At 34.1% G+C, this 21,910-nt stretch overlaps 3 protein-coding genes across 11 annotated transcripts; 1 reads left to right on the top strand and 2 right to left on the bottom strand.

Annotated features, from left to right (window-relative positions):
- Positions 1-2,206: 2,206 nt before the first annotated feature.
- On the bottom strand, positions 2,207-5,071 carry LOC146958922 (uncharacterized). 4 transcript variants are annotated; one of them, XM_085740422.1, is made up of 3 exons: positions 4,759-5,071; positions 3,433-3,652; positions 2,207-2,706 (listed from the first exon to the last, which is right to left on the bottom strand). In XM_085740422.1, the coding sequence occupies exons 2-3, from the start codon at positions 3,591-3,593 to the stop codon at positions 2,454-2,456; spliced, it is 414 nt and encodes a 137-aa protein (XP_085596548.1). In that variant the 5' UTR covers positions 3,594-3,652; positions 4,759-5,071; the 3' UTR covers positions 2,207-2,453. The 4 variants fall into 4 exon arrangements, with proteins under 4 accessions (XP_085596548.1, XP_085596547.1, XP_085596546.1 ...); XM_085740421.1 differs by having other exon boundaries at positions 3,388-3,656; positions 4,759-4,991; XM_085740420.1 differs by having other exon boundaries at positions 3,388-3,652; positions 4,759-4,984.
- A 1,572-nt stretch (positions 5,072-6,643) lies between these two features.
- On the top strand, positions 6,644-9,158 carry LOC146958921 (mediator of RNA polymerase II transcription subunit 21-like). Of its 6 annotated transcripts, none has more exons than XM_085740435.1 (4): positions 6,644-6,784; positions 7,707-7,962; positions 8,500-8,577; positions 8,696-9,158. In XM_085740435.1, the coding sequence occupies exons 2-4, from the start codon at positions 7,753-7,755 to the stop codon at positions 8,798-8,800; spliced, it is 393 nt and encodes a 130-aa protein (XP_085596561.1). In that variant the 5' UTR covers positions 6,644-6,784; positions 7,707-7,752; the 3' UTR covers positions 8,801-9,158. The 6 variants fall into 6 exon arrangements, with proteins under 6 accessions (XP_085596561.1, XP_085596562.1, XP_085596563.1 ...); XM_085740436.1 differs by lacking the exon at positions 6,644-6,784 and adding an exon at positions 7,273-7,325; XM_085740437.1 differs by lacking the exon at positions 6,644-6,784 and adding an exon at positions 7,326-7,368.
- Positions 9,159-10,019: 861 nt separating this feature from the next.
- On the bottom strand, positions 10,020-20,418 carry LOC146958920 (CwfJ-like family protein). Its single transcript, XM_085740431.1, has 10 exons — positions 20,112-20,418; positions 19,736-19,799; positions 19,104-19,628; positions 17,123-17,326; positions 16,613-16,780; positions 16,098-16,466; positions 15,835-15,920; positions 12,849-13,212; positions 12,159-12,371; positions 10,020-10,623 (listed from the first exon to the last, which is right to left on the bottom strand). Exons 2-10 carry the CDS (start codon positions 19,769-19,771, stop codon positions 10,285-10,287), a joined length of 2,304 nt encoding a protein of 767 aa, XP_085596557.1. The 5' UTR covers positions 19,772-19,799; positions 20,112-20,418; the 3' UTR covers positions 10,020-10,284.
- Between the last annotated feature and the right edge of the window lie 1,492 nt (positions 20,419-21,910).

Below are 21,910 nucleotides of genomic sequence, written 5' to 3'. Positions count from 1 at the left end.
TTGTAGTTTGTATGACACTTCATGAAAGGATCAAATTCACCTCACTGCTTCTTCGGGACGACTTGCTCCTAACTACAGGCAGTTTCAAATTCGGATATAATTTCGAATTGGCATAAACTTATATATTGAACCTAATAATGACCTCGCCCTTAATTGATCATTGTGATTCGAAGTGTTATATAGTGTGAATATCAAAACATTTTTTTCTTTATGCCTCATCTACAAATAAAATTTATTGGGCCGGCCTCCAACTTGTTTAGAATGATGTTAACAATTGATGTATAGTCTTCACACTACTGCCTTTTCTTTTCATAGCTTTTATGATTCTGAACAAAATTTTGAATTTAAGTAGAAAGTTTGGCATTAACATGAACTAAGTCTGTTATGTCAGCAATATTTTTTTTCTTTTCTAATTGATATGTTCCTTTTTCCTGTATTAAAATGTCATTTGTTATTAACATTGCCTAATGGTTGTGGAATGCAATTGAAAAGAACAAAGGCTTTGATGCAGTAATGTACGCAAGAGAATTGCTTTCTTGACATCCATTGTTTCCTAGAAACACATGGAAATTACCAAAAATATAATCTAGCGGTGGTTAACTACCACTGGCTTATAACTAGAAAATCGACGGTAGTTAACTACCGTTGGGTTTTGGGTCATTTTCATGTCTTTCTAGGAAACAATGTATGTCAAAAAGCAAGCTTCTCTACACAATTATACTAGCCTATGTTAATTCAAGTGCAGATGTTAATATTGTGTTGTGTTGGAGGTATGACTTGTGATGGAGGTTTTCTTTTGATTCTTTATGAGTAATATCTCATTCTGATTAGTTCTTTTTATTTACTCCCTCCGTCTCTAAATAATTGTCACTTTAGAATACCAATGCAGCATTTATTATCTTTTTCCATTATTATACCCTTATTTATTAAATTTCATCTAACTTAACTACTCCACTAACTACAATTAATAAGGGCATTTTAGCAAAGGATACTAATTTTACTATTGAAATCAACATAATTAATCATTTTCTTAATAATCGTGCGTAAACCTTAAATGACTATTATTTAGAGAATTGTATTGGTATTTCAACTACACGCCTTGTTAAAGGGTAGTTTGTCTTTCTTTCTTGGTTTTGGCCCTCATGTTTGATAAAAAAAATTAAAAAAAATATATATATTCTTTATCTATACCATTGTATAAAAACTCAAAAATTGACTACCTATAAAATTACCCTTAACAATTTAATTTAATTTTAAGAGAATGGCTAACAACTGTAGAGTAGAGGCTAAGAATTCCCTATGGTTTCTTAGCCAATCTGTCCAAAACAATCATTAACAATTCTCAATTGTAACAAAAGACTAAGGGTTTGTTTGGTTCTAAGGAAAGGGTATGGACAGAAAGCAGCAAGGAAAGAAAGTTTACTGATAAGTATTCTTTCCACAGTTTGGATGGTCTGTCAGAGTGGAAAGATAGTGTTATTTGTGTGGGTCCCACGTTGGAAAACCTTCTCCCCTATCATGCGAAGAAAGCACACGGAAGGAGCATCAAATTGATATATTGACAATACAACCCACACTTTTTGAAGTATATTTCTACTTTACCACACATGCATTTTCATCAATAAATTGCTTCTGACGTCATCGTAAGGCATGACACAATTGTTCTACCATTGTTCTATTTTAATTTGTTTCTCAGACCGTCACCTTTTTTTTTTATATATATCTCCATTTTTATTCCATTTTTTTATAACTGTCTATTCTATTTCAATATAAGGGCATTTATGTCATTTGAAAAATATAAGGGCATGTTTGGAACACTTTTTGTTTTTAGTTTTAAAAATATGTTTTAAAAAACAATTTTAGAAAAGTGATTTCAAGAAGAGAAAAAGAAAAAACCTGTTTGGTAATGTGACTTTTCAAAACTGTTTTAGAAATGAAAAAATTAGAAAACCCGTTTGGTAATATAATTTTCAAAAACAGTTTTAGAAAACAGAAAATTAGAAAACCTGTTTGGTAATTAAAATTTTTAAAAACTTGTTTTTTTTTAATTTTTTAATAACCTATATAAATTATATTTTTTTCTTACAATTTTATCCTTAGTTACCGATCAAATTAAATTTCAAGTACTATAGTTAAATGTAGAATTTAGTCGCAAAATAAATTATTTTTTTAGATACAAGTCAAAATTTGTTCAAGCGATACATAATTTAAAAATGTAAAACACATCAAAATATTATAGCATATTAATGTCGATAACATAAACATCAAATAACCAAACAAAAACAATCATCCGCAAAATAACTAACAAAACTCCAATATTGCAGATAAGAAAATCTAAGGAACCTAAACAAATACTATGATAAGCACTCAAGATAACTATGTCTCATCACTAGAACCTAAACAACTACAAGTTATATCCTTAGAGCCTAAGTACCCATCCACGCTTCCTCTCATTAGACATGGCGATATACACTTCCCTCCAATCCGGATTCATAAACTTTTCCATAGGCATCATCCGAAATGTCTTCTAGTTCATGAAGAGCAGCCACAGACTTTGCAAGAGAACAATTCGAAATTACACGCGAAGTAGCCTCTGCACTCCTATCAGCTCTTGCCAAAGAAACTTTAGCCCATGCTGCAAGTGCCTCATTCATATGATGTGATGTAGACTCCTTCTTGGATCTCACACGAACCTGTTGCTTTTCACTGCATGTGATGTGTCAACATAAAAATAAGCATTACAATTTAGAGTAAGCATTGAGCAATATTTTGCATTGAGTAATATTAGTTCTCATAACAAGTTATGTTCTATAAAAATGGATCTAATTCTAATCACTTTTGTGCAATATGATCAGGTTATAGAGATGACAAATAAACTGCTAATAACTAATATAAAAAATTTACAATGACAGAACAGATTGAATTAATGGGACCATTCCAGACAAGGATGATAGTGTCAAGCATTCGAATAGTAAAGACAGACAGTTTAAACAAAACGCAGTTCCATACAAGTACAGTAAAATCTAATACAGGTTTTCAACAAAATTATCTCAATAGATAGCTTCTACTACTAACCTTACGACTCCCCTATATATGTAAAGCCTAACCAAAGAAACAACTAACTGCCGTAACTCACTAATTGTCATCAGTTGACAGTTAGCAAAGTTAGTTTCACTGCCATCAGTTAGTTACACAGGGTCATTAATTATCTTCTGTTTCCCTCCTATCCCTCCTACTGCACATAAAAAGTGCAAGAAAAACGCATAAAAAGTATGGCAAAAATTTCAGCAGCAGTTTGGAAAATAAAAACAAACAAAAATGAGGCCAACCAAAAGAGTGGTCGCAATGCAACTGCAATAGATGATTGACATTATTTTGCAGACGTACAATAGATGACTGAGATTATAGATGGCTGAGATGAAGGTAGGATACCTGTGCAGAAGTGTCAGGTACACCAGTAGAAGCAGGAGCAACCGAGGAGGAGGCAGGCGCGACCGATGAAGAGGTTGCAGGCGCAACAAATGAGGAGGCAGGAGCAGCGAAACGTGGACTGTGATTACTGCTAACTGCATATTGCTAACTGCATAACTCATGGTCAAAGTTTCTAATACTGCTTGCACCAGAAAATAATGCTCCCCTTAGGTGCCAAATCCTGACTTTCAGAATCAGAAACATTCAAGATCAATCTTTCAAATTATTTGGAAAAAAAGGTAAAAAAAAAAAAACAATGTTCCTACCAACTTAACCAGCAACTCATAAATCAATAACTAAGATTAGAAATTGTTAAAACACATTGATTCTTGACACTTCAAAGTTCAAATAATCCTTCAATAATAACAACAGAAAAGTGACTGACTACGCCAAAGGTGAGAAAAATTGTGTTTGGCTACACAAAGTACATGGGCAAGTTGAGGTACATAAAATTAATCGTGATTCATGATGAGATTCATGTCTAAAATAGATATGCAAAGATTGTTAAAAAAAATAGATATGCAAAGAGAGAGTCATATCAATAAAGTTCAGTTTTGTCTTGCATTAGATACGATCATACGACTCACATGTATAGGACGATACACATAACCATTGTCTCACATAGATGTACACTGTTAACAAATTATTACATGTCTATGTTGACAAATGAAGCTGTCTCACATACATCATTCATATGATTGTTATAACAATGTTCTCTATCATAATAATGCACTTAGGAGAGCCATGAATTATCCCTTGTGAACAGAAATGTGACTGTTATAACTATGACTATGCATGCTTCAAAGATAGCATAGATCACAAATTGAGCTTCAAAGATAGCATCACAAATTGAGCTTCAAAGATAGCATGTAAAGTGACACAAAATGAAATATTAGCTCAAATAACACTCTTCCATGATCCTAACACACTTCTAGAGCAGAGTCATCATGAAGATATAGCAAGAACATATAAGAAGCAACAAAGTGAATCAAAGTTTATCAAACACAACAACATATAAAAAGCATCACAAAATTTGTACATTCATAATTTGTCTACATGTATGGAATTCCAGCATTCAAAGCTTCTAGAGTATATTATAGTGTGCTTTGTATTCAAATTCTACCACAATCTCAAATTTTAAAATTAACCTAATTGAAAATCATAGATCTAAATGCCAATAAACACAAAATCAAGTGAAAAATGGCTACAAATTTAGTAGTAAAATTCAGATCGAAGAACATAAAGCAATTTAAAAATGAAAAACAAAATCAAGGTCTGAGATGTAACCTGAAAAAAGCACGGCGGAGATCGAAAAAGAATCATGGCGGAGAACGGTGGAGATCAAAAAAAATCACGGCGGAGATCGTGGAAGAATCGCGGTGGAGATCGTCATTTTCGTTTCTCTGTGTTCTCATAGTCGTGTTTTGTCAAATGAGAAAGAAATTTTCTGATCCAATTTTTTTTGATAATAAATGAAAATGCCCTTAGACTTCAAAACTATTTACAACTATGCCATTGAAGAAAACTGCAAAAACTCCGTGTTTTCTCTTTTCTTCTTTTTTTTCTCTAATTTAAAAACTGAAAACTAAAAATAGAAAAGCAAAACCCATTTTAGCTCTTTCACTTTTTTAGTTCCCAAAACTAAAAAACCCAAAACACTTTTCAAAACTTATATTTTAAAAATAGGTAATCAAACAAGTTTTTAATTTTTTAATTTTTAAAAACTAAAAAAGTGTTTTTAAAAAGTGTTTCAAACAGGCCCTAAATCTTTCTTTCCACTCACTTTCTTATCACTTTCATTCATACCAAACAACCTAACAAATCATCTCACCTTTCATTCACTTTCCTCATACTTTCTTTCCTTTAACAATCTTTCCTCTTACAATCTTTCCTCTTACTTTCTTTGGTGATCCAAACACACCCTAAATCTTTGATATTTGTCATACAGAACTGATCAGAAAGGAAAATTGTTCTTCTTTTTTTATAGCTTGAGTGGTCTCCTTTTTTCAAACGCTAACCGATGTGGGGCTGTAGTAAGAAACATATACACCAACTCACTCAACAATCAAGAGCCTATTTCCCAGTGCTCCACACACCCCATTGAAATGCTTAATATTTTCTTCCACCTTCATAAGCTTTGAATCAGCCTATTTCTTAGTTTCTATTTTACATCACATTAAATTTGGTCTTCCATCTCATGTTTGGTTTGCAAAATGAAGCTTCCCTCTTCCTTATAGCATGATATACTTCTGTGAACTTAGCATGAATAATAACAACACAAATTTTACACGCAGATCGTTTTTGAACAAAAATATAAAACTATAAAACATTGAGTGAATACCCGTTTTAGTATCCAAAAATACTGTAAACTAATTTAATCCTTAAGAAAAATCAAAGTAACTTTCAGACGTAGAGGAAAAAAAAAATTGAGACAACTTAGTTCTACCTGAATTATCGTTAGAAAAATGATAATTAGGTCTTAACAATAATTTGAAAGGGACAATTTGGTCCTTGAAAATGATTAAAAATAACCAATTTGTTCCCAAAGAAAAGATCATTAAATAATTATTACTTCTATAAATGCTATTCTTGTTCTTTTTCTCTAGAGCCTAAGTAACATGTATTTGTTTTTGGTACATTGTTGACACCATTTTTATATATGTTATAAACTTATAGATCTTTTTTAGAATTCCTGAGTACTATTATATTTAATTGAATAATCTTGTCGTCTAATGTCTTTGCTTGAATTTTAAAAAGGAGAAAAAGAACAAAAATAAATACTCCATCCATTTCAAAATGAATGTCGTTTAAGGTTTTTACACACATATTAAGGTTTTTTTTTTGTTAAAACGACATTCATTTTAAAACAATTGAGTAATTTTTAAAGAATAAACTATTTAGGAAATTTTTGTGTTGTAGGGACAAAAATGACTTTTTCTTTATTGTTAAAGACTAAATTGTTCCTTGTTAACCATTGTTAGAAGACTTAATTATCCATTTTTTTACCAGTGGTTGAAGTACAAGTTGGGACTATGTTGTCCCAGAAAAAAATTAGAGACTAAAAATTAATTTTATTTATTTTAGGTATCAAATTAGGTCTTGTAGTTTTTCCTATGAACTAAAATTGATCGTTCAATTCTAATATATTTTTCAATGATCATATGACAAACATTCATTTTCTCATGGCGAAATGATTAAGAAACACCAAATGATAATGATTTAGCAAATCAGAAAGAAGAAAAAAAATGCAATTGGTTGATCATTTAAACGAAGATGTGTAAGCATTTTGGCTAGGATGTGAATATTGAATAAGGTGACTTTGCGTTGTTTATTAAGGGCCCATTTGTTACGGATTAAAATAAAAGTGATTTTGACATAAAATAATTCAGAGATTATTTTTTAGAGATTTTATGAAAAATCAGAATCTATTTTGCGTTTGTTTACCGTAATAAAAATCACTTTTATTTTAAATAATTTAGTTGGTTTGGATACAGCTATATAAAAGCGATTTTTTTGTTGCAAAATTAGTTCAATCTTTAAATCCATATTTTCTCTCTCTTCTAAAAAAATCTATTTTTTGAGAAGCTGCTCTCAACAGCTTCTCATTTGAAGCTTTTTTTAGATTTTTTTTAGATTCTGATTTTTTAAAAATCTATAACAAACGGATGCAATATTCTTAAAAGTGATTATTTTCTTAAAAAAAATGATTTTTTCCTAAAAAAAGCTATAACAAACGGGCTCTAAATCAGCATTAAAATATAGTAAACTTTTTTTTTTTTTTGACGTATCTTCTTATCTGAAGTTGTTTTTAACTGGTATTCAGGTAAGTAGAAATAGAATGTTACTTGTGGTTGGTAAGTAGAAGCTATCACTTCATATTTCAATACATAAATTCGTGTATGTATTGCTGGGTTCATTACTTTCAGAACAACGCTGTTATACAAATCCCTTGTTCAATAGCATAAATAAATAGCTAATTGCTCAATTTTTAAATAGTATGGTAGGTGTTTGATAAAATGTCTAAACCAAGTGCTGTGATGGCTACCTATGTCATTTTCTTTCATTTATAGCGAAGCTAAACAAAACGGCTTCTACCTTCAACCTTCATTTGTCAGAATCTTTGTTTTCATTAAAATTCAGATTTGTCATAAGCATGTAACTGGATTTTGACTACATATGTTCGTAGATGCATATGTATAAACGCATCGATAACCTTTATGTTTCTTATTCTGCAGTTGAACTTTGTTAAGTTGAAATTATCGCCATAAAGTTTCTTCGACAATGGATATAGTCTCCCAGTTACAAGAACAAGTTAATTTGATTGCACATTTAGCTTCTAATACTGTTGGGACATTGCAATGGGATGCTCCATCTAGTCAGCTTTCACCAAATTACCCTGAACCACCTGCACATACTACATCAATGGATAGTGCAAATTTTTCAGAACAACCAAAGTTGATGGCTTCTACTTTGATGAAGGCTGCTAAGCAGGTATATAGCATTTTATTCAGAAGTAGAATAGATATATGCTTAAAAAAAGTTTAGAAATTTTATAAGAAGTTTCAAACATGGAAATGTTGTATCATATATTTTGAGATGCTAAGTAGAGTTTGAGCTTGTGGTATATTATTTCTTATCTTCATTATCTTAAATGAAAACATTTAAATACTACTTAAAAATTACTTTATGTCATTTTATATTTACTTAGTTATTTCATCCATTAATTTTACCAAATACTTCAAATTCAATCATCCCGCTTATATGCTATTAGCTATTGGCTATCTTATATGTTATTCGCAAGTTCACCTATTATTAGCTACTTTATCCGTCATTTTTTTTTTTTTTATACCAAAAAGAGTCTTAGTTATGTGATTCTCTTGGAGGATAACTATAGCACACTGTTAGTTTTGAAATTTTATAGTAATATTGGACATATGCATCATGCTTTCTGTCTTCTATATTTCAACAATATTAATAGACCACTCATGAGCTGTCCTTTGAGCTATTTATATGTTGTTTCTTCTGCAGTTTGATGCATTGGTTGCATCACTTGCAATATCTGATGCAGGAGAAGAAGCACAACTTAAGAGGATTAAAGAACTACAAGTATGTAACACACAGCTAACCGACTTGATATGTGACTGATCGTGTAGCTTTTGACGTGATAGTCTAATTGTAACTGATGGTATTAATGTTTTCATCGTTTCTGGATATCACTTTACAGGCTGAAAATGATGCAATAGGCCAAGAACTTCAGAAGCAGTTGGAAACTGCAGGTCTAGAGTTTTCTCTGTTTATCTTGATTTATCTTTATAACCGATTAGTGTAAATTTACGTTAAGTACCCATACCAATAGTAAGATTTGTCAGGGTCTTCGATGGGCAAGTAAAAACATGCCCTGTCCTGCTGCATAACTTTCATATACGGCAGATAGCATCGTTGTTTTTAGTTTGAGAAAATGAATCGAAAGACGAAGCTATCTTGTTCATGTAACTATACACAAACATACACTAACATTAAAGATCATATTTTATAGAGATGCCCAACTGTATTTCGTACTGTATCATATGTAATATTGCTTAAAACTTATTTACACTACAATAAGATAACAAAATACAATTGTATGTATGTGTGAAACTTAATTTCACTGTTTATGTATGTAAATTAAATACATAATTTTAAACCAACATTGCCTTGTTGGGATTTTAAGATATACATACTGGTTCTTGATTTGAGGAAATGACACATGTAAATGTTACTGCTTTAACATATTATCATTGTGGTTCTTCATTAGTCTTATAGGGTGAGTTCCTTGAAATTTTGATAAGATTAGACAACTCAATTGTTAAAAAATGAAAAACACGAGGTCAGTCGTGAACCATAGGAATTATTTGAAGGGGAAACGAGGCTATGATTGCATATCAAGAGGGGCAAATTCAATTGAAAAAACTCATTTTGACTGTTAGCAACTCATTTTGACTGTTAGCAATTATTTTTGACAAAAAAAATCTCATCATTAATAAAAGTGAAATAAATAAAAGTCTCATATTCAGTATTGTGGTTAAATCAAGTTTGATTGTCCTAAGAATGTCATATAAGAGACTCGTAAATTTTTCCTCCAAACAAAGAAGTCCAAGGAATAAAAATTATTTTTCAAACGTTATCGTCTTTCATCGCAAAAAACAATCTCAATACTGATTGCAACCTTCTGATGAGTGCATCAATGAAATTATGTAACATTTGGCAACTTTGGTGGACAGATCAAATCCGAATGAGGTAGAGTGGCCATAGAGTTTAGAGGCAGATACATGAGGACTCTACCACAACACTTGGTAGTGGTTTTGGTGGAACGTTTTAACAATTGAGACTGTAGAAGAAAATGTAAGAATGTAAAGAATGCAGTAAACTCACCAAGAGGAGGACGTTTTAACACTTTTTTCTTTTACAAAATATGACACTTGTAATTTCTAATAAAACAGATGATCAAGTGACTCATTGAATGTAACTTTTTAGATTCCCAGACGTATAAATACTGCACTATCGAACAATAGTTTCAATTTCAAATCTTCTATAGACATAATCTAAACGTAAAGTGTTATGTATCCTATTACATAGCAACTATTTCATTGGTAATATGCTGATTTTGGATGTTCCTATGATTCTCATAAAGCCCGGGCATAAACGAGTTATATTGTTACATTACATGTGGAGAAACTAGCATCTCTTGGCAATTGGTGTTTCAATACATAATTTGTTTCTACGAGACTAAAGATAATTTGAAAAATGTCAATGTAGTCAAATCTGTATGCGTTGCTACGATGTTTCATTTAGTTGCTTTGTCCAGTCAAAATGATCCCAGTCTTTGGAAAAGCTAGCAACAGCTTGCTTTTGCACCTCCACTTTCTCGTACCTTTGACGTCTATACATGTCTTCCTCAGCCAAATGCAGCATGCCTCTAATGACATTCAACCCAAGACTACTCTTAAACTCCTTTTCATCATCAATAACATGGACAAAACCTTTGTTTAGACCAAATTCTACATGAAAATAAGGAAAGTCCTTGGGAATTGAGTTGCGTAAACCCTTCTGACTCGTATCAATGAGTCTTTTGGCATTGTGCTGGCTCCACTCATCTTCTGCTTCATCAATTGCCTGTGATTGAAGCAAATTTAAAAACGGACGGTGAGTTTATGGCTTGAAACACAATTGAAATAATGGATAGAATGAAAAGTGCAGTCAACAAACAACAAAACGAATTTTTCACCAAATGCTATACTGGAATATCAATGATCCCAAAGGAAAACAAGGTGGGTAGATGGAACATAATAGTACATCATTTTAACAACCCTGTTCAGATTCTGCAGGTTCGCTTTTAAGTTTTAATGACCACATGTGGCGCAATCATCAGAAGAACATCATATAATGACATAGTTCAGGTTGTGCAGATAAACTTCTACACCGCAAAACAAAATAAGATGAAACCATTTAAACTGGTAGAAACTGATCCAGTTTTATACATGATGTGGTTAATTGTTCACTATATGCAACTAATTTAACTGTAATTAATCATACCGAACCAGTTTAAAAGCTTGTGAATTTAAATCAAACTCAACGTGGGTAGCATGTCAAACTTGCAATTTGCCACGTGAAGTCGTGAATCATGAAGAATTCCTAACACGTGCCACTATCATCCCTGTCCTTTATTTGACATCTAGTTTTTTTTTTTTTGGGGGGTGGGATGGATGTCTCAGATTTTAGGTTCAATTGTCCACATGACCATATCTAAACATGACATCTGCAGTTTTAAGATCCGGCAAATCTCACACTAAACCACCTCATGCATTGAGTCCGAGTACTCCATGGAAACAAAAATGAAGCAGCAATCAGTGTAGACTATATGGTTAAAACTTTTTAAGGTTCAATATAGAGTAATGAAGCAGGTATGCTTCACCTTTTGGTATCAAATTTGTGGCCCATCGTCTCCTAGTTAGGTCATCCAAATGTCCTCGTATAAGGGAACCTAATGTCATCTTTCTCCAAGTACGATACATGCCTAGGTACTTTAAAACCCAAGACACCCCAAAAAGTTGACAAACACACAAGGAAATAAATGTAAATGCTTGATAATTTACATGGTTTTCTCATTCAACTTCATGGACCAATTTGCAGTTTGAACTATCTATTTGACATTTCATCAAAGAAGGGCATCCAAAGAAACTCTGTAGATAATTTTAACCATGCTAGAACCATTTAACAAGTTACTCCCCAAAAGTTAGTAATTATAGTGTCAAATGTAACTTCTAATACAGAGTTTACACAAACAAAATAAATAAATAAATGGACCTTATTATAGAAACGCTATGGGAACTAGTCAAGAAACTAGTTATATCATTCTATGATCCTTAAATGCTCTGAATACATTCCCGCATTTCTCATAATAATATATGAATTGTGAAAGAACCATTTCCCCAAACCCTCCACCACGATCCAACATCCCTCAAATCCCTTACTCCCCATGGAACACTGATGATGTTTTCATGCTGACTTTTAGAACAAGTAATACAACTATGTGCAGCTTAATAGATGAATAGTTCATTTCAAGGATGCATATAAGAAAAGCACTGATTCTGGAGAGACAAAGACAAGCAGTGCAGAACTACAGAATATAAAAATGTTCAACAACTGACCTTCTTAAAGTATAAAGGAGCCTCTTTAGCAACATCTTTGGGTACAGGAATGCACTCAACCATGCAATGCCTCCGTTGCTGCGCCAATCCCATCACAGTTTCAAGAAACACTACTTCTTTATCTTGCTTTGCAAACATCATAATAAGACATTTTTTGAAATTTCGGATTTCTCCCCACACATTATCATCCACCGTTCTTGTAGCTGATTCATGCTGTCATATTAAGGATAAGAAGTTGCAAATTAGAGACTATGAAATAAATATATTAAGTCCGTTATGATACAAATCAACTGACTAAATATTAGTTCATCCACTTAAAATTTAATTCACCATTATATATCTTAAGGTTACTTCCAAACAACAACAACAACCACCAAGCCTTATCCCACCAAGTGGGGTCGGCTACATGGATCAAAGTATAATGCTCTATCATAAACCATATTTGGATCCAAGGTTACTTCCGAACACGCAATAATATTACAAGTTACCATGTAATTTAACCAATTTCAATAAGGTATCAAATTCATTTAAGTCTTTGTTACTATCATCTACTTCAATATTTTACTCGCCGACCAAAGAACTTAATCAATTATATTGCAGGGATTGTGTTCAACGAACAACAAGCTTATGGTTTTTTCAACTGGCTTCAACTCTTAAAGAAACACTAATAGCAGTAGAAATTAAACTCACGTGAATGGGTAAAATACAGCAATGACCAGGCACCACGGGCTGCCACTGTGGCAACATAAGATATGTGAAATTTGCAATGGACACAACAAGATGCATAGGCCGATTTGGATTCTCTAGACAAAAGAGGCAACGTTCTTTCTGGGTCATGAACCGATTTGCATTCATCTTTTTTTGGATATTCTTGGGGTCTTCACCTCCTTGCTTCTTTCTACTCTTTTTGCTTGGACCAGTCTCAAAGTCATATTCATCATCCGCCTGAGTATAAACCTTAAACTGCTTGTTCTGCATTATATTGCGAGCAAGATGCATATCAGCATCATCCTCTCCTTTCTTCTGCTCAGAAGATATCCTCTGCATAGCATACCTTGAATAAAGTAAAATGTCACCATTGAAATCATAAGAAAGGTAAAATTTTATGCATAAATTTGTAGAAACCGGTACTATTGATGCAAAACGTCAGACAAGTTTATGAACTTACAAAGAAATATAAACTATTAAACAAAAAAAAAAATCAAAGACAATCAGTCACACTATGTTTTGCTGCAATACAATAAATCCATTTCTTTCTCATCACTTACAAGAGTGGGGCCTCTTGTTCTCAGATCGATTTCTTTCTCATTAGGAAAACAGACAGGAAGATCTGTTTAGACTGTAAAGTCATACCGGGAGAGGGCTTAACTACCCAACATAGAGTAATGGTGATGGATGTAAGGGTTAAGAGGAGGGCAAAGAGAAGAGACCGTAGCGGGGCTCCGCGAATCAAGTGGTGGCATTTAAAGGGTGACAAACAAAGGATATTCCAACACAAGATATTAGAGGGAGGTTTGAGGCAACCACATGGAAGCGCTAATGATATGTGGGAGAGGATGGCTCATGAGATTAAGAAGGTGGCAAAAGAGACATTGGGAGAATCTAGAGGTTTTGGACCTAGGGGTAAAGAATCTTGGTGGTGGAATGACAGTGTTCAGAGTAAAGTTCGGATCAAGAGAGATTGTTTTAGAGATTGGTCTAAGTGTAAAAATGCCGAAACTTGGGATAAATATAAGATAGCTAGGAAAGAGGCTAAGAAGGCGGTGAGCGAAGCGAGAACTCAAGCATTTGAAGGATTATACCAATCTTTAGGTACCAAGGAGGGGGAGAAATCTATATACAAGCTTGCGAAGGGACGAGAACGAAAGACAAGAGACCTGGACCAAGTGAAGTGTATTAAGGATGAAGAGGGTATAGTTTTGGTGCAAGAGAGAGATATTAAGGATAGATGGAAGAAGTATTTCCACAACTTATTTAACGAAGGATATGAGATCTTACCAGACTCTAACAGGTTAGACATCAGAGAGGAGGACCGAAACTATAACTATTATCGTCGGATTCAGGAGCACGAGGTGAAAGAAGCGTTGAAAAGGATGAGTAATGGCAAGGCAGTTGGGCCGGACAACATACCTATCGAAGTGTGGAAAAGTCTTGGCGATAGAGGAATTGGGTGGCTCACAAAACTTTTCAACGAGATTATGAGGACGAAGAAAATGCCGGACGAGTGGAGAAGAAGCACCTTAATTCCAATCTATAAGAACAAGGGGGATATACAAGATTGCGCGAATTATAGGGGAATTAAGCTAATGAGTCATACCATGAAGTTATGGGAAAGGGTAATTGAGCGAAGACTAAGAAAAGAGACTCACGTTACGGATAACCAATTTGGTTTTATGCCTGGGAGGTCGACTATGGAAGCGATCTACTTACTTCGACGCGTGATGGAGCGATATCGGACGGATAAAAAAGACTTGCACTTAGTTTTCATTGATTTGGAGAAGGCGTATGATAGAGTACCTAGAGAGATTTTGTGGAAAGCCCTGGAGAAGAAAGGGGTGAGGATTGCCTATATTAGAGCTATCCAGGATATGTATGAGGGGGCTTCGACTAGTGTGAGGACGCAGGATGGGGATACCGGAGATTTTCCCATAACAATAGGACTGCACCAAGGGTCAACCCTAAGTCCTTATCTTTTTACTTTAGTTTTGGATGTACTGACGGAACACATCCAAGAGTTAGCACCGAGATGTATGCTTTTTGCAGATGATGTAGTCTTGCTTGGTGAGTCGAGGGAGGAGTTAAACGGGAGGCTAGAGACTTGGAGGCAAGCCTTAGAAGCGTACGGTTTCCGCCTGAGTAGAAACAAGACGGAATATATGGAATGTAACTTCAGTAAAAGGAGAAGTGGGTCTACCTTAGAGGTGAAAGTTGGAGATCATATCATACCCCAAGTTACACGGTTTAGATATCTTGGGTCCATAGTACAAAATGACGGAGAAATAGAAGCTGATGTACATCATCGTATTCAAGCTGGGTGGTTGAAATGGAGAAGAGCCTCAGGTGTTTTGTGCGATAAGAAAGTACCACTTAAGCTGAAAGGAAAGTTCTATCGGACAGCAGTCAGACCGGCAATGTTGTATGGTACGGAGTGTTGGGCGGTTAAGAGCCAACACGAGAGTAAAGTAAGCGTAGCGGAGATGAGGATGTTGCGTTGGATGAGTGGTAAGACTAGACATGATAGGATTAGGAATGACATCATTAGAGAGAGAGTGGGGGTAGCACCTATAGTAGAAAAGTTGGTAGAAAATAGGCTTAGATGGTTTGGACATGTAGAGAGAAGACCCGTAGACGCCGTGGTAAGAAGAGTAGATCAAATGGAGGAGAGTCAGGTTAAAAGAGGTAGAGGAAGACCTAAGAAAACTATTAGAGAAACCATTAGAAAAGATTTAGAGGTCAATGAGTTGGATCCAAATATGGTCTTTGATAGAACATTATGGCGGCATTTGATCCATGTAGCCGACCCCACTTAGTGGGATAAGGCGTTGTTGTTGTTGTTGTTGTACAATAAATCCATCTTAGCCACAATGTTTTCACATCCGAAATACATGAAACAAATATGTAGGGGATTACAGAGAACAAAAAACATAGTATACAGAATTTCAAGATAGAAAAATACCTTCTAGAACTAGAACTTCCCTCAGTTCTTGATCTAATTTCATGATCTTCATTTCCCTGCTTTGTGTTCAAAACCCTTGCTTCTTCCTGCCCACCAAAACAATAATGGAAAAGCACACAACTTAATAAAAATAATCACGAGGCTTTTTTTTTTTTAACAAAAAAATAATCATGAGGCTAGAAGGATATGTTTTTGTAGACAGTATATTAAGAGACAAACAAAATCTAGAAAAGAATGCATACTCTCCCGTCTTATGGGCTTACCATTAGTCTATCAGCTTCTTCATTTTTTCCTTTCAAACGAAGTTGCATGGCCTTAGCTGCCAACTGGTTTGCACTCATGTTATTCTGTACTACTGCTTTTCTTTCACCAGGTATGTCTACATCTGGAGAAACCTTTTCCGCTTCAAAACTTTCCAAAACAGAGCCATCGGAGTTACTACTCTCCTTGCTAACTAACTCACGCATAAAGCTTCCATCATTAGCAAATTTATTTAAGCTAGATGCTGCAGCAGCGATGATCTCAGCACCCTCAGCTACAGCAAACTGGCTTTTGCGCTTTCTCCAAGATAATGAATCTTGCACTTTAGGTGCTTTCATTTCACGGTGCCGAGGAGTATCTTTTATGTAGTCCTGCCAGTATTTCATAAGCGAAATTCAGTGAAGTGCAATGGAATATGCTTCATAAATGAGATTAACACAAATAATAATATATTGAAAATATAATTCATCTAAAAAACAAGACATATGCAATAGTTTCGATCTATTCTCAAAGTTACCCTTTTAGAATCCCGTTGGATAGGCTTATCAGAATCTGGTGAATTTTCTTCAGTTACCCCTCTTTGTCTGCTTCTTATAGCATGTAGATGAGCCCGAGCTGGTGCAGCTGCTTTAGATGCAACAGATGCAGTCAACTCACCAAGAGAACCCCACCTTTCTCCCACAACCTGTACGTATCCATATAGTGAATACGTTAAGAACCATTGAACGTTAATTAAAGAACGGAATGGTAAATAGAAAGAATGAGAATGAATCTGTTATTATAGAATGAAATAATATCAACAGGAGGAGACAATTCTCCTTACAAGGGTTTCATCATTCTACAACAACATAGCAAATGTTCAGTTCCCAAATGCTAATGGTCCTCTCACTACACTTACACATTTCCCAAACTAATTATCTTCCCTCTATTCTTCCAAGCAAAGATCCTTCTGTCCTAACAGAATAATAACATTTTTATAGGATAGACAGAGGAAATAAAGAATGTGTGAAAAGCAAGGGAATAAAACCTCTTGGCAGCTTCGTCCTTCTCGAGCTGCTTGCTCTTGTGCACGCTTTAAAGCTTTCAGTCGCCAACTTGCTCCCCCATCCCCAACAAGGGAGGACGATAGAAGTTTGCTTGCACCAACGTTAACTCCATCCCTTTCTTCTGGGTAACCACTTCCATCATCCTTTAGATAAGGATTCAATTCCTTAGGATTTGCCTTCTTTGACTAAAAGAAAGAAAAAATACATTTAGTTCTTTTGACATGTTATATTGGGCTTGTGAAGAAAGAAAAAATACATTTAGTTCTTTTAACATGTTATATTGGACATGTGATTAAAAGATCAAAATAAGCTGCAAACAAAATGAAGGGGTTTAAGATAAGACCATAACTGAACATACACTTCACCTGTTGGAACATCAATATGGAATATTGTTTACTCATAAGTAACTTAAAAAAAACAAAAACAAAAACAAAAACAAAAAAAGATACATGATAAATATTAAACAAACTCCAAACATAAATAATATAAGACAAATGAATATAAACTTTATCTCATGCAGAAGAAAGCCAAAGGCTTAAATCATACTTCAGAAGTCTAATGCTCACCAAAGCTAACTATCTGAATCCGATACCTTTTTCAGTTTTTGGATAACATATTTCATCGTTCTTTTCCATTTACTCATTAGTTATTGCTTTTTTCTATTTTAAGTTTTCATTATTTTAAAAAAAAAAACAATACGGTAAGTCAATGACAATACAACAACAGAAGGAGAGCCTTGGCATAATATTTGAAGTTGTTGTCGAGTGACTAGGAAATTACAAGTTTGAGCTGTGGAATTAACCTCTAGAAGATAGAACGTAAGACTATCTACAATACATCTGCATTGGGTCTGTCTGACTCCTGCACTATAACATGACAAAAGTTTTACAGCACCAGGAGGACAATGCAACAACAACCGACACCTTTTCTCAATAGGTGGGATTGGCTACATGAATCAAACAACATCATAATTTCCGATCTTGAATCAAATCCAAAATTATATCTAAATCTCTCTTAATTATTTGGTAAATAGTTTTCCAAAACCTCGCCTTCCACTGACTATTGGATTATTCTATCATATGGACTACCCTCCTAAATAGAGCTCCTCCACGTCTTTCGGCACACATGTTTTCAAACCATTTAAGACAGAACATTACCATCTTTGCTACGATAAGGGCTTCCCAAACTTCATCTGCGATGATTCTATTCCAAATCCTACATTGTCTTGTATAAGTATAGTTACTCATTTGTAGGACCATTCCAACATTTGCGACAAAGACCTTACTTTCTTGTCGTCTCTTTACCGCGTGACATTAAACTCTATATAGTGCTGCAGGTCCTAAACTGTGATACAATTTTCCTTTAATATTGAGTGGCACCTTCTATCACAAATCACACCCATCCACACTGTTTGGATTTTGGATCCTATGGTTTATATCTCCTTCTATCTTACAGTTGTTTTGAATGACAGGTGCCCTAAGGGCACTTGCTAAGAAGTCAAAGGAAGAAATTTTATCTTAGGAATGGTGTATTCAAAACATTGGAACTTTAAAAAATAACTTTTGCTACATAAAACTTTTAAATTATTTCCTTTTTTTATTCCACAAAGGGCACTTGTTAGCATGACCCTAAATCTAACTTAAATAGTTAAATTCTAAGATTAATGCCATGGTATATTGGACAATTCAAGCTTATATCTTTTGCCTTGCGTTCCATACTATCTTTCATTGATGAGTGGTGATCATCCATATAGACACAAAAGTTTCTCAATGCACTCTTTCCCTTTTTATCTATCTTTAAAATATCTTGTGAGAAATAACTTGAGAACGACACCAACAGATTATGACGGGCATAAAGAGAGAATTCATAGAAAAACTTCAAAAAGAACATAAATGTAGAGTTGACATGAGAGCTAGACATTTGAACAGCTGAGGGGAAATGGAATTTAATACTAAGACATACCTCCTCAACCGGAACCTCCTCTGGCAATATCTTCTTTGTTTCTGAAACAGCTGGCCTCTTACTTTCAGACTTAAGCATCCAATCCAATCCCATTTCTTTTCTTGCAATATCGGTAGCTTCACCTTTGATCTTGTTCTCTCCGCTCCCATCTTTTGAACATGACTTTTGGTGTTTCCGTTGGCGACCCAAAGAACCATCACTGCCATCTGAAGAAGAAGAGTCTTCCTCAGATGTATATTCCTTTTTACCACTCCTTGACCGTCCAACTCTTTTATTTTTTCCCTTCCGCCTTCGTTTCTTATCATCCCGGTCGCTTTCACTTTCAGTTGTATAAAACGAAGAATTTTCATCAGATGAATACCACTTCTTCTTTCTGGACCCTTTTTTTATCTTATCAAGCTGATCATCATCAGAAGAAGATACATTCCTCGAACTCTTCCCTTTCCTCTTATCCTTTTTCCTCCTAATATCTGATTTTTTTCTTTCTTTGGAGACAGAATCCCTATCCAAGTTCCCATCTTGTACCTAGTATATACAACGCAGTAACATGAGTGCGAAGCAAAATCAGACTGAAAAATAGGAATGAATAACAACAGTGAGACTGATAGAAGAAGTATGGTAACTCTACAAACCTGGTCACGGGGAATGAATTTCACCCCAGAAAGCATTTTCTAGATTTATACACCTTACTAATGCCTGCAAAAAAACACGAATAAATTAATTAATGATGAAATAGCGCTCAAATGAAGTGATAATACAATTAGGAATTTATTTAAAAAATTGAACATGGATATTGCTGCATAAACCTCAATCAGCAAGGGTTGAGAAATTAAATGCATAAACCTAATATAGAGAGAGGTCGATTCATTAGAACCCTAATCAATTTCACAGCAGGGATATACGATTAGGACCCCAATTGCAGGATCAATCAATCAAACAATTTATCGCAGTTCAAGTTATACCCAAATTTTAACGCCCTAAGAAATAGTATTTTGATTGATTGATTACCTTAGTGGTAGTTTCAATTTGTTGGAGGCTGCAAATTGGTACTTCGTGGTCGTATGAGGGCGGAGGCGCAATGGCAGTTCACGCAACAGAGTGGAAGAGACCTTGCGTTTTCGAGACGGAGAGAAAACTAATAGAAGGGTGTAGAATGGTAGTGGAGTGGGCTGCAAAAGGAAAGAAGGAAGGAGAGGTTGTGGCGGCGCTACTGCCGGAGAATAGGGACGGTGGTGGTAGCCTGGTAGGAGGGGAAGAGGGAAGTTTTGTGGTGAATCCGGGGAATAGTGAACTACAAAATTAAAATTGAGAGTCTGAATTTATCTTTTTTAAAAACCAACCTAAATCATGTCATATATTTCTATTTTGGCTTAAGTGCAATTCTGCCCCCCCTATTTTGGCTGAATCGGAATTTTACCTCCCTATTTTAAAACTCGGAATTTTACCCCCTCAATTTAATGTTTTTCGGAATTTTACCCCCCTATTTTGAAACTTAGAATTTTAACCCTCCAATTTAATATTTTTCGGAATTTTACCCCAACCATATTTGATGTTATTATCCACCTAATTAATTATTTAAATTAAATAATTTTTAGTTACAAAAAATAAATAACTTTTTAAAAAAATAGAAAAAACTTTAAAAAATACCTTAAAATGCAGAAAAAATTCTAAAAAAAATACTAGAAAATAAAGATAAAATGTAGGAATTACAATAAATGAATAATTTTTATAAAAAAATCAAAAAAACTTTAAAAAATACCTTAAAATGCAGAAAAATACTAGAAATAAAGATAAAATGTAGGAAATAAACCATAATAAACGAAAAAAATTCCATTAAAAATACATGGAAAAACAGTATAAACGGAAAAAAAAATACATGGAAAATTCCATTAAAAAAATGTAGAAAAAATTCTAAAAAAATGTAGGAAAATTCCATGAATAGGAAATGAGTAGTTACTTTAATTCTTGAATGTAGAGAAATTGCAAAACAGTCCCTGAATGTAGACTTTGTTGGTCAATTTCAGGGACTAAAGTGACGACTCATTTCCTATTTAGGGACTAAAGTGACTAATCTCCCATTTTTATTTTGTTTCGATTATACTAATTTAAAGTAAAAAAAAAGTTTCTCTGTCAAAAAAAAGTTTCAATCATATAGTTTAAACTCGTTCTATATATAAATAAAATTGAAAATCCTCCTCTATTCTCAACAGTTTTCATTCGTGCCCTAACTAATTTCACACCATCCAAAATTTGAATCACCGTACGTTATATGATTCGAAGTTTTTTTTGTTAGAATCATAGTCATCATATTTTAAATCTTTTCAAACATTGAACATAAGTAAGATTGTATTTCGTCGATCTATTGTTCTTTAATTTGATTTTTTTTGGGATAAATACATTCAAATTACATAATTTGAACCATATTGCTTGTAAGTTCAAATTTTATTATTCAAATTGTGTCAAGATGTGCTAAAAATGTTCTTTTTATAAAAAATGTATTTAAGTTTATCTGTATATGTGATTTAATGGCTTCAATTATGGATCAACATCAAAACCATATTAGACACGGCGTACCCACCGTGACAACATCCACCAGACGGTAATGGTTACAGGAAGTGGAAGGGGTGATGAGGAAGAGTAGGGGCAAAGGGCAACATGAGTGATGGCCACAGACAGTCTCATGTGCACGGGCTTGAGCATGAGTATTAGGAGCATGACGAGGATGATGGTGCTCATGATGATATCCTCCCAGATGCTAAGAAGGTCATGTGGTCGGGCGTATGTGGAAGGGAGTTGTAAGGTATGCA

The sequence above is a fragment of the Medicago sativa genome, chromosome 1 (genome assembly GCF_051527215.1).
Source record: "Medicago sativa cultivar Bolivia chromosome 1, Bolivia_mono, whole genome shotgun sequence".
Taxonomy (NCBI): domain Eukaryota; kingdom Viridiplantae; phylum Streptophyta; class Magnoliopsida; order Fabales; family Fabaceae; genus Medicago; species Medicago sativa.
Note: the sequence above shows the minus strand (reverse complement) of the source record. Positions and strands in the feature narration are given on the sequence as shown.